The sequence below is a fragment of the Nipponia nippon genome, unplaced genomic scaffold, assembly GCF_047370975.1.
Source record: "Nipponia nippon isolate SJK-2023a ecotype South Korea unplaced genomic scaffold, ASM4737097v1 scaffold_12, whole genome shotgun sequence".
Taxonomy (NCBI): Eukaryota; Metazoa; Chordata; class Aves; order Pelecaniformes; family Threskiornithidae; genus Nipponia; species Nipponia nippon.
The window spans coordinates 5,133,070-5,145,700 of NW_028262313.1; the positions used below are offsets into that span (position 1 = coordinate 5,133,070).

The window sequence follows — 12,631 nt, forward strand, 5'->3', positions numbered from 1 at the left end:
CAATGTTACCTTTGCATCTCTGTTTTGTACAGGATGTACAGTCAAGATATCCTTAAGGTCTTACCTGGAATCAGATATGTCAACTCTTATTTGTTAACTACAGGATGCCCTTCTAACCCAGGTTTCTTATCAATTTTGAAGAAACATTTAGAAGAATAAAATATTTAGTGAGAATAGAGCGGAGTGTGTGTGTATATACATATGATTCTTTTTTCATGTTGATAATTTCATTACAAGAAGCCAGCTAAATACAGTACAGTCTTGAAATACGCTTTAGTAAGTTTTTAATTCAAGTAATTTAGTTAAAATTAATTTGCTGCTAATGGATTTTTTTTTGCCAATGTTGTAGTCTCTGTAGAGGTTATTCATTGTGATATTTAGAGGAGAAGCAATTAATTCATATCACAAGATATTATAGAATTCAGAGCCCAAGTCCTCAGTCCTTCCATTGTGTTTTGGTAGATGGAATCATAACCTTACTCAGGTGTCTGAAGTAAGTAGAATACTGTAAAGGGATATGTCCATGCCACTGCACTGCCTCACTTGTGTATTATCTTTTTATGTTTCTAAATATGTGTTGTAATCGGCTATGATTTCTAGCTTATTTTTGAGCTCTGTTGCAGCATCCATATTGCTGAGCACAACCATTAGATTTGCCACGCAAAAATACATTCCTGTTTTGCAGTGCCACGTTAGTCATTATTTTTGTGACTTTAGGAAAGCATACAGTTACTTTAATATCTTTTTATTCTATTCTGCATGTAGCTGAGCATGATGGAATGGATAGAGCCTCCAAAACGAGAACGCAAAGCTAATTACGCAGTTGATGCTTATTTCAGAGAAGCCCTACGTGTTAGTGAACCAAAAGTCCCAAAGGTAAGGAAAGTCCCAAAGGGTTGGAAAGTATGGAGGTGTTTTTGTGTTGTTCTTTTGCTCTTCTCCTCTCCCGTGTTGCTTCCCCTGCTCTCACCCTATACTGGTAATAAAATGAATGTATTTGTAAAGTGATAGGTTGCCACTGCTGCTGAATTACGGCAGTCTTATTGCACAGAAATCAAGCTGATATAATGCTAATGTACCTGTGTATTTTTTGAAGGCTCCACGACCTCCAAAACAACCAAATATTCAGGATTTCCAGTTTTTCCCACCACGGTTATTCGAACTTCTGGAAAAAGAAATTCTGTATTATCGTAAGACTATAGGATATAAGGTAATGCTTTTTTTTTAATCTTCAAATTGGTGAAATGTATTTGTATTCCTCTTTGCAGATTTACTGCAACCTTGACAATAGCTAAATGAAGTAAATGAGACTGCAACTAAAAAATATATCATTCTGGTCTTATTTTTTGCAAAGTGCTTCTTGTTGTGAAGGAAATGGCTTAAAAACTCTATTCCTCTGTTACTATTCCACTGCTGAAAACAAAAAGTAATCTAATTCCTTCCTTCATGAAAAATTTCATATCTGTGTAGCTTTGTGTTTTGTGGTGGGTTCCTAACAATAAAATAGAGTAGAAAAAAGAAAGAGTTCTGATGCTTCGTATACTTCTCAAAAAAAAAAAAAGTGTGGTATGTGGTCTAAGGTGAGAAAATAATTTGTGGCTAATATAAGATCACCTTCCAGGGCATGATTTTTTTTTTTTTCAGTATAGCTTTTGTTTATCTTGTGCAGAAAGTAACTTAAGGTAATGTTGAAGTTGACTTTGTGTTGAAATGAAGGTAAGTAAAGTGACATCAGTTTTCCCTGCATTTTGCTGGGATATAAAGTGTTTAAAGGTGTGGAGAAGTCTGAATGTATTACTACTACAAAAAGAAAACTAGACAACAGACTTGTTCCCCCCCCCCCCGCCTTAGCTGAATTTCTCCCTCTTCCCTGCTGACATTACTGGACAAGCAGTGAACACCGATTCTGTTTTGATGTTAATTTTCATTACTTGTGCCAGTATTGGCTGAGTAAATCAAATGGATCCCCTACTTCCAGAACGTCACTTATTTTAAAAAGCCCCGTGTTTCATGGCAGGTTGCAGCAAGAAGAAATCACATAAAATGTGTTGCAGAACGTAAACTTGTCATACAAAGCAATGGATAGGAAATCGGTGTTGCAATAGAGTAGAATTAATGTTAACAAAATATATTTTTAAGAAAAAGCAAAAGGTGTCTTAGAATCTAGTTTGAAGCCAATAGAATTTTATGTGGATGGCAGGATAGAATTAAAATAAGAATTAAAGGAAGTGTAATTAGTTTAGGGAAATAAATTATTCAATTAATGCTCCAACAAATAAAGATGAAAGAATTGCTGATGTTGACAACATGCATGTAAAAAGAGAGGTGTTTCTGGCCTGTTAATGAAATCTGTCAGATGGGATAGGTTGAACGTGTTATCTTAAAAACTTAGTATGACTGTGGTGAAAGTGGCAAATATGATTAGGTTCGTTCTGTTTTGAAATGGAAGTATACCTTTCTATTTGAAGAGAGTTTATTATTAAAACTGAAAACTGCCATAAACAATGCCAGAAGGTATCAAATAGGTAGAGACCAAGCTTTGTGTCAGTCTTAACTTAAACCACCAAAGCCAAGTAAATTTCTTAGCCAGATGTTAAAAAAAGCTCTTAACTTCCTTTGCCTTTTGCTGCAGAAATATGAGGTCTACAAAATCTGTACTGGATACTGGTTTCTGACTTGTTCGCTGTTGTGTGATACGGAATTGCAATACACAGTTTAAAGTTCTCAGATATTAAATTGGTGTCGACATGGAAAGGGACAGAAAATGTTGGTAGGCCTTGTTTATATAATGTCGTCTGCCTGGTCCTTACTTTGGCAGTGTGCACAGCTGTATAGTAAACCTGGCAGAACTTAGTATTTCCCTGTAGTAATAAAACATTGTAAACCATTGGATGTAAGAGAGCAGATCCTTAGCTAATGAAAAGGACCACTGAAATCAGTGAACTGTGACAGCTCACACGAGGTGAGGCTCTGCCTCTCACAATATCCCTAAGTCATTGTGTGTAGAAGTGGTGGGTACAGGGCATAACAAAATGATAACATACATTTGACAAAACCTTGTCCTATTTTTGGGAGGCACGGTTTAGGCAATGAGATTTGAATCTAGGTAAAACGCGTGGTAACTGTTGTACAGATCAGTGCTTTAATATTTAATAGTTGGAAAAAATGTATTTTACCATTTACATGTATTCTACCATGTTTTTCACTGAAGTTTCTTAAAGAAAACTTGAATAGGACCCTTTCGTTACTATTAGGTGAAGATAAACTTTACATTAAGAGCTTGTGAGACAAGGAACAAGCATAGATAAAAAACAGTATTTGATACATCACTTTGTCTTGGATAATATTTTCAATTTTGCAACAGTTTTGTAGATACTGATGAAAATATTCTGGTAGTTATTTTAAAATGTTTTTATTGTGGTTTGGTTTCTTCAGGGTAGCCAAGATGGGGAGTGGTGGGGTTTTTTTTTTGTTGTTTGGGTTTTTGTTCTGTGATAACAAATGCTTAGCGGGTATGGACTATATCAGTCCTGTGAGATCTAGCATGTGCTTATAAATTGTAAAGCAAGGTTTACAGAAAGGTGTACAGTCTCTTTAATAACATTGCTGCACTACTGCTTATTGATACCCCTGATCTTAGGTCCCCAGGAATCCTGACCTCCCAAATGCAGCTCAGGCACAAAAAGAGGAACAAAAGAAGATAGATGAGTCTATGCCTCTGAATACTGAGGAAACTGAAGAGAAAGAGAAGCTGCTAACACAGGTAAAATAAAACCAGCTGAAGTATTTAATCATTATTTTTTTTTTTACTAGTATGGAATATAAATACTACTAATAATAAATATGCACAGGAAGGCTACACTGATGGTACAGAAAGAAGAAAGCACACCACACATAATGTTTTTTTGCTTGGTTTTGCTTTGAGGGACCTTTTCTGTCCTTGAACAAGTTCATTTCTTAGTCACCTACTATTTCCTTGAATGCCTTCAATGTTTCTGAGGCAAGGACTTATATAGTAGATGCACTACCCAGCAATACATGCAGAAATCCGATCAGTGGGTTTCTCGTATGTACATCTACAATGTTTTTTTATGAAAAAGAGTTTGAATCAGAGAGGACAAGCCTCTGTCAACATATACGGTATTTACACAGATGTATAAGACATGTCACATCCATTAATTTTGTCCCAGTTGGGTGGTTAGGCATGTTCCTTTTATACTGGGACTGAATCCCTGGCACTGGCTAGTTTTTTGGACTTTTTGGACTGTTATCCCACTGAGTAAGCTTATTAAAAGCTAATTGTTGAGCAGAAAGGTAAGTCTCAAAAAGCAACAGGATTTTTGGATTCAGAAAATTTTCTGTGAAAGAATTGGCTTTAGTGTACCTTGAGAAGAAATTTGCAAGGTCACGATTTGGCTATTAATTTCACCTGTTTATAGCAGAGGAAATATTTAAGCTGGTGCTGATATGCATGTCAGTACTGTTGTTAATGATTAAAAAGAAATATTCGTACTGTGTATATTAGACTTCTTGTAAAGGTGCTAGCTAATTGTGGCGTGAGCTTATTCAGCTGGAAGACTGACAGAGTTCCTTATAAATGAATTTCTGTGATGAAAGAAACTCAATGCACTACAAATTGCTGTTCAGGCATGTGATTTTCTTGTTTGTTTGTTCTTGATGTTTTCTCCTTTCTCTGTCTTTAAATTGTAATGTCTCATTCTTGGATGATGTTTTTGTACATTGCACCTTACTTAACTGTTGTTCAGTTTTGGATTAATTTCTTTGGTATATAACAAACTTTCTGTTTCACAGTGCTATAGAGTTTCCATTTGATTGCATCTGACTAGAGATCATTTCTTGACATACTTATGCTTGCATCCAGCTGTCTGGTTCACGGTTTGTAAATGTCTGAAATAGGACCTATTGCTTTAGGTACTTGCACTACTCTAAACTTGTAATGACACTTGCATTGGTGCACCCTATACTCCCAAGACATTTGTTGCTTGTATCTGCTGAAGGGTGACTTAAATAAAATTACAGTAACCTGTCATTGAGCTTGTTTCTTTGGAGAAAAAGTTTAAAAAGAAAGAAGAGTAAAAAGCTCTTACTAATGCATGTGGAGTCATGCACAAAAATAACTCTTTAGACTTTTAATGATTCAGTAATAAACCCTGGATAATACAAGCTTATGGAAATCCTGAAAGACCGTTAACCACTGTAATTAAGTGATATTGCAGAAGCATTGCCAATTGGAGCAAATGATACATTAGACAAAATTTTGCAAAATGTGTCCCTTCTACCTAGTAATGCCTTCTTTGTCTTGCTGCTTACAGGGTTTTACAAACTGGAATAAAAGAGATTTTAACCAGTTTATTAAAGCTAATGAGAAATATGGTCGTGACGATATAGACAATATTGCCCGTGAGGTGGAGGGAAAGTCACCTGAGGAGGTCATCGAATATTCAGGTTTGTGATATTTTGAAATGTGTTTCTTTATCACGCGGTATCACCATCGCTTTTGCTACGTGTTCTTTTAAAATTACAAGATGTAGACTTTGGATGTGTGTAAGAATAATTTTTTTTAAAAAGTACGTGATGGTTCTTTTCAGAAGATGTAATTCAGTTAAAAAGGTTGAATTTGCAGCATATAAATATGCCTTCAGCTGCCTTTATCCCTCCTTAGTCAAAATTTAGAACTTGGCATAGTTAATTCACATTGACAACACGGTCTTGTGGAATCATGAAGTTGCCTTATAGTGGCAACACGATTCTCTATGCTATGAGTATATATGCTATTTTAGCTAGTACACTCTATCTTTGTCTCTTGTATTTACATAATGCTTTTTAATTTGTACAGAACTCTTCCTCTTTCATCCTTGGATTTAATTTTACTAAACGCCTTCATAAAAATTAACTTTGCAATGTTCTTCCCATAGCTTAAGAAGGAAGAGCTCCGCAAGAGTTCCCATCAAAGTGTTGAATTTATTTTGGATTGGCTAAAAGATGTCACTGGAGAAGCCACAAATTAATAGCTTTTATAACAGATAGATAGACTAAGTAGTCTCTGAACTTCAAGATAGCTAATGAAAACTGAAACATGAATGTTTCACTGTTAGACTAGCAGCTCTAACCTGTTTCACCATTGTTACAAAAAGCTATTCTTAACAGTAATTTTTTTCGGAGTTTTACATGAGTACAATGAATTATGTTGAATGTAAACTTTGTTACAGTTGTTACTAAACCTTTGCTTATAGTTAACTTTTAAAGACACTGAATAAAGGATCTGTGCAAGTTTATTTCTTGGCTAGCACAGTAAAAGGGAGAGTATTATCAAATCTTTTAAGATTTAATGGAACCACAGACTGCATTCCTTTTTTTGCTGGAATGCCTCAACTGAGGAAAATGGTAAGAGTAGAGGAAGAGATTTCATTTTACAAATTATGTTTTGCATTTCTAGCTGTTTTCTGGGAACGTTGCAATGAACTACAGGACATTGAGAGGATTATGGCTCAAATTGAACGAGGAGAGGCAAGAATTCAACGGAGGATCAGTATCAAGAAAGCCCTCGATGCCAAAGTAATCATTGCAGGTTTTTTGTTTTCTGCAGCTGACTTCTTCCAAGTTCCTTCAGAAGAGGAATAGTTGGGGATGGGAATTCTGTCTTTTTATATAGCATATATAGCATACCATGTATCGGTAATCTACACAAATATGCAATAAATCCTTGATGTAATATTGTATGTTTAATAGTCCTTATTTTTGTTTCACATTCAGATTGCAAGGTATAAAGCACCTTTTCATCAGTTGCGTATTCAGTATGGAACAAACAAAGGGAAAAACTACACAGAAGAGGAAGACAGATTTTTGATATGCATGTTACACAAGATGGGCTTTGACAAAGAAAACGTGTACGAGGAACTAAGGCAGTGTGTGCGCAATGCTCCTCAGTTCAGATTTGACTGGTTTATCAAATCTAGAACTGCAATGGTAGGTATCGGGTACAGGGAACAAGTCATTATATGAAGTATCTTGTTCCTTTTTTTAAGCACCATCACATAAAATTTGGATTTGTGCCAGAATACTGGAGTCTAGGAAACAAGTGCTGAAAGAATAACTTTGGTTTTTATTATAATTTCTAGTTTTTACTGAAATAACCTTTTCCCTTAGTACAGCAAACAACACAATACAGCCGAAACAAACAGATTTGAAAACCTGTCAAGCTGAAGTCCCATGTTACGCAAAGGGATTAATGCAGAGGTAGACTATCCTTACAAATATCCTTGTTACTCTTATTGCAAACTAAGTTTTACCAAACAATGTCTCTTAAAATATGACTGCTTTTCAGAATTATTGGACAATATTAAAGACTGAAAACATCTGAATTATATACTGGGAGAAAAGAACAGCTTCTCTAATATTGGTACTTAATTTCTAAAAGCATGAGGAAATTTAGTGATTCATGTAGGAATTAATCATTGAAGCAATTGGTTTAAAATGCACTTTGTAGTTGTGAATAAGGATTACCACATGCAAGTGCTTAAATTTTTTTAGTTATACTTTTCTGAAGATTTGTTCGTGCTTAGAGAATATAATACAAGTTTGATAGCAAGTAGACTAGTATTCTGAATTTTAGCTATGTTTTTTTTTTCCTTTCTCTGTCTGAAGAGCAGAGCCATTCTTTTTTAATTTAATCATTAAGTGGGAAGTGATAACACTAACAGAAGCTTCGGTGGCTACAAATAAGCAGCTATGTAGGTACCAACCTCAGAGTATGGGACTCTTTTAATGATAAAAAGCTGCTAGCTCTGCCCTGGAATTTTTGCTCAGATCTTCTCTGATTCAGTTCCTTTTTCTTACAAGTAAAATTCATGAGTCTGTGCACCTTATGTAAGAAACACACATGTGCATTTTCATGTGAACATATTTATATGGGAAAAATGTCCTTCCAAATATTTTTTTGTACTACCTCATCTTGCTTACTTGTGGTGAGTGAGAGCTGGAACTTTTTTTTTGTCTGCTTGAATACAAAACCATATTGGTCATGGCTGATACAAAAGAGTGGAGCACACTGTCCCTTATACAGCTGTCATAAATTCTCCCCAGTGTCTTATAAGCAAATTTCTAATTAAATGCTATGCTGCAGTCATGTAAGTTAAATGTAGGTTTGTATACAAATCTGGATTTTTTAGTAGTTTAGCAATTGCAGAACCACTGTGCACTATTGTTTACTGTCTTCATTTCCTGGCCTCAGGATTTGTTTTTAAAATGTTCTTCCAGAGTTCTTGGTACTGTACTAAGAATAAATAAAACATAAGAGAAAATATTTAAAATGTGTATGTGAACAGGTGGGAATATTTGCTTTTCCCAGTGCTACTTATAATTATGCAATACAATTGCTACTCGATATTTCAGCAATTAAAGTGTTACTGGATAGTGCAGCACTTAGCCCTTAATTAAAAAGAATTACAAGCTTTACTTGCTAAAATGCCTGTTTGAAGAACTACTGGATTTTAAAATTATGTCCGTAAAGAGAAACCTCCAGTATTTGGTCTATTATGAAGTTTCTTTTAAGTTGTCTATGGAGGAATCCATTTAAGTAAATCATAGAAATGGGTACTAGAAAATAAAAATGTAGCCCAATTTTTAATATTAGTTGATGTATAGTAAAGTCAGGGGTAGAGTTAAATATTCAATTTAAATCTCTTGCAGATCCTTATGCTCAGTATAATTTTCTTTTTAAAGGGGATAGGAATCATTTACTAAAGAAATATGTTCTGTGGTGTCTAATGCTGAAATTGAGGCACTGAGAATATAGTGAATCTTCTGACGTATGTTTTCTCTTAAAATTCTGTCCATTAATAGTAATATTATTAGTTTTTATGCTATTACGCAGTTGAAAAAGAATAGTATGAAAATACAAAGCTGAAGTAATCTTTCACTTTCAACGTGCATTTAATTTTCTTAAATGTTTTAAATTGTCATGGTATGTAGGATTTAGTAGTTTGTAACTGCCAATCACTGATACATTTTACGTATTCAAATATCCTGACATTTGTGGAAGTATTGATTTCTATGGGTCCATTTTGCCCTAGTTTGGTAACTTTTATGAAGAAATGTGCTGGAAAATCACTTGATGCCAAGAATAATGAATCAAGTATAAATACAAATCTCTATAAAGGGGTAAATAGTAAGTTCAGTGGAAGTGAATAAAAATTCTTAGAATACTGAAATTCACATGTGATCTCAAAATTACCCTTTATTACATTCAAACTGATATGAAACAAGATGGAAAGGGCAGCATAATTCTGAAAAGGACTTACCAGGCTGTTCGAGAAAACTGTGTTCTACTAACCACTAGATGTCTCTTGAATTCCATATAAATACCTAATTTATCTTCCATCTTATTTCTGTTTCTTCTTCTTCTTCTGAAGATTTCTCTTTGGAAAACAAAAATTCTGCTTCGTTTATTTATTCCAAAACCAGATGGTTTACCCAAAATGTAAGCTTTCAAAGAGATTGAGAGTGCCTAAAATTGTAATTTTTTTTTTTTTTAAACTGGGCACAGAGGTTTAAATTTTTAAGTTTAGTTGTTATTGTTGTTTTATTTCTGTCCATGCAGGAAGAATGCAAAATATCATAGCAGTAGTGAATCATGTATCTGTTTTGTGAGGTCATAAATTATGCATATTCTCTTTTACCTTTCTGCAAACCCTACCCAGTATAAGACAAATGACTCCTTTGTAAATACAGGAATATATGGGCCTGTTGACAGAGCGTAGGACTACTTTCACTCCCAAGTCAGCATCTCTGCCTTCAGTCATGCAGAAGGTGATGGTTCAGTGCTCCCATCTTATTTATTGCAATACTAGTCTTTATAGCTATGAAGGGGTGAGCAAAGTACATCTTATCTCTTTCCATCCTAAAGAGAAAAGTATCGGGGCACACTGAATGAAATCTCATCTTTAAAGGTACAAGGCATTTTAAAGTCTAAGTGTATTTTTATAGTAATAAAAGGGAATGGATCAGTCCATATTGAAATTTCAGTAGCTCAATGCAGGATTTATCATGCAGATTCTTTCTGATGGTAGGTGTAGAAGAAACCTGTGTGCATGTCACATCTTACTGTCAACTGCTTCTGTGATTCTCCAGAGAAAATTGTTTTTGAGTCCATCCTCTGTCCACAGCATGTTGTTCTGGAGTAGTAGACACCATCTGGAAAGTCTAACCATGAATGTGTATACTTCAATAAATGTATGTATTTATGCAAGCGTTTTTCTCCAGGAAAGAGGAGGATTTTTCTTAGTGCCTTCGGCAAATGGATCAAGGTTATTTCTTAGTCCTTTCTGATTAATTGCTTGTCTTGAATTTAACACAAACCAGTTTCTCATATACTAGAAAAGATCTAGCTGATTGTTATTATGGAGCAGCTTGTCATCAGCTTTACCAACAGCTCCTAAGTCTTTTGAGTGCAATGTACACAAATTTAAATTATGTGAAATGCTTCTGACATATTGACAATCATCTTTCTACTTCCATCTTTTACTTTTTATCATCTCTATTCATCTATAGAGTGTAGGTTTTTGGGACAGAAAAAATTTTGTTCTATGTTTGGAGATGCAATGTATGTTAGGATGGCTTGCACTCAAGTTTTGTCAGACTCGTTGCCTTTTTATCTAAAAAATGTTATGTGGGTGGAATTTGAGGGGTTTTATGAGTTGAAGTGAGAGTATTTTAGCTCCAACAGGACTGTCACATTCCAGGGCACAAGCATGGTGCCCTAATTTATGGTTGAACCTGTACTGGGGGGTGTGGGGTTACTTGTACATGGATGTAGTAGAAATGACTCATTATAATACTCTGTTTCCAAAACTACATGCATGAGACAGAATGTTTCCAGTAGAGAGTTGTAAAGAAAAATGTCGTGAAGAATTTTTTTTTTGTGGTAGAAAAAATTCACGTGGTGGCAGGATTCTGTGTGTCCATTCTGAATTACCCAGCTTTCACCCAAGGCCATGGAGCACCCTTCGTAGAGGAATCTGTGGAAACTATAGAACTTAAGGAATGTGGTTAAGCTTGAGGGTATTAATGTCTCACAGATGAATCATATGCTTGGCTGTTTCAGAACGTTCAGGATCAAGAAAGCGTGCAGGCTGCATCGTTTTCCATCATGTAATGTGATGGCTGTGGCAATATACAGGTTACAGAGGCTGAGAAAATAGAGACTAATTTCTGGGCAAAAAGGTCACCTGTTCACTTCATTGCAAATAGACCAGTTGTAGGTTAAGATTTATGCTACTAGGTAATTCTAGGATAGCTTGTGGTTCAAAAATTGCTTCACTGAATTGAATAGAGATAAGACATTTTTCCAGCTTTTTTTCCTCAGAATAAAGCTTTCTGCTTTGAGTTCTAAAAGAACAGCCCGTGGAATCACTGTTCTCAATGTACATAGAACATACTGAATCATTATAATAAAAACAAGTACTGTTATATATTTGGTAAGAGATTTTTTTTTTTGAGATGGGGTACAAGAAACTGTCCCAGTCAAATGAGTTCTATTAACCAAGTCAATTGTTACTAACTGCAATCCACATACTTTTAGAGTTGTATTGGAAATTATTTTTTTTAATGTATAAATGGCCTTACAGCATTTAATCTTGATCACTTTCAGATAGCTTGGAAGTCTTGATGCTAAAAGCATTTAGGGCCTGCTACCTTTTGGGTGCTGTTTGACTAAAAATATAACAGTGGCCTCATGATTTAAGACTGGATAGATTTTTGCCAGTTTGGAGCTCTACAGTGTCTTATCACAAAAAACTAGTCTGCATGCCACAGAAAAGTATTGCTTAAGATAGCTTTCATTCCTTTTCTCTCTTCTTTAAAAAATATACTTGAAGACCTCTTTTCCTAGTATCTGGCAGAGGATGCTGGCAAGCTATAATTTGCTTCATCTAAACAAGGTGAAAGATCAGATCAGTCTTTTGCGGTGTCAGTTTAGAAGATACAGACAATCCTGAAAACTCCTTGTCAGGAAGTTGACTGTTTCAGTAAATTTCTCTCTGTTTATAAAGAAGGTTACACTAAGGTAAAGACAGATGAACAATAACTGAGCTAGTCTTATTAGTACATGAATATTGAATGTTTTTGGAAAAGTTAAGTAGTTTGGCATTCAAGAGTTTTGAACATATTTCTGTAAATGAGAGAATTTATATAATTTATTTAGAGAACTTCATGTTTTCTGTTTCCTTAGGAGTTTCAGAGACGCTGCAATACTCTCATATCATTAATAGAAAAAGAAAATATGGAAATTGAGGAAAAAGAGCGAGCTGAAAAGAAGAAAAGAGGAGCAAAAGTTACAGCAGTATGTTTAGCAGCACTTTACTTCTAGTGGGGCAGAATTCAATTCTATTTTGTTAGAAAATGAAAAAGATAATTGTGGCCACTGATTGTTTTAGTATAAACAAAAATAGTTGAGAGATTAAACTGAAATATTTGTCTATTCACAGCTCTCCTAGATTTTACATAGGTATTCCCAATTAATAGTATTTTGGGGCTTTTTTTTTTTGAGAAGTCTTTTGTTTAAATAGCAGAGGAAGACTCTTTAAGAAAATGTATTGCTGCCCTCTTTCTACCT

General features: G+C 34.8%; 1 protein-coding gene across 8 annotated transcripts in view; it reads left to right on the forward strand.

Moving 5' to 3' along the window:
* Positions 1-12,631, forward strand: part of SMARCA1 (SNF2 related chromatin remodeling ATPase 1) — a 38,099-nt gene that overhangs the window by 20,875 nt on the left and 4,593 nt on the right. For 2 of the 8 annotated variants that reach the window (XM_087748539.1, XM_087748547.1), the window contains 7 exons: positions 766-876; positions 1,097-1,210; positions 3,641-3,763; positions 5,334-5,466; positions 6,458-6,576; positions 6,775-6,987; positions 12,248-12,358. In XM_087748539.1, the coding sequence (XP_087604665.1) occupies positions 766-876; positions 1,097-1,210; positions 3,641-3,763; positions 5,334-5,466; positions 6,458-6,576; positions 6,775-6,987; positions 12,248-12,358 (924 nt within the window). Of the gene's footprint in view, positions 1-765; positions 877-1,096; positions 1,211-3,640; positions 3,764-5,333; positions 5,467-6,457; positions 6,577-6,774; positions 6,988-7,167; positions 7,258-10,088; positions 10,225-12,247; positions 12,359-12,631 lie in introns of those variants that run through there. The other 6 variants (XM_087748541.1, XM_087748543.1, XM_087748542.1 and 3 more) reach the window with 6 other exon arrangements.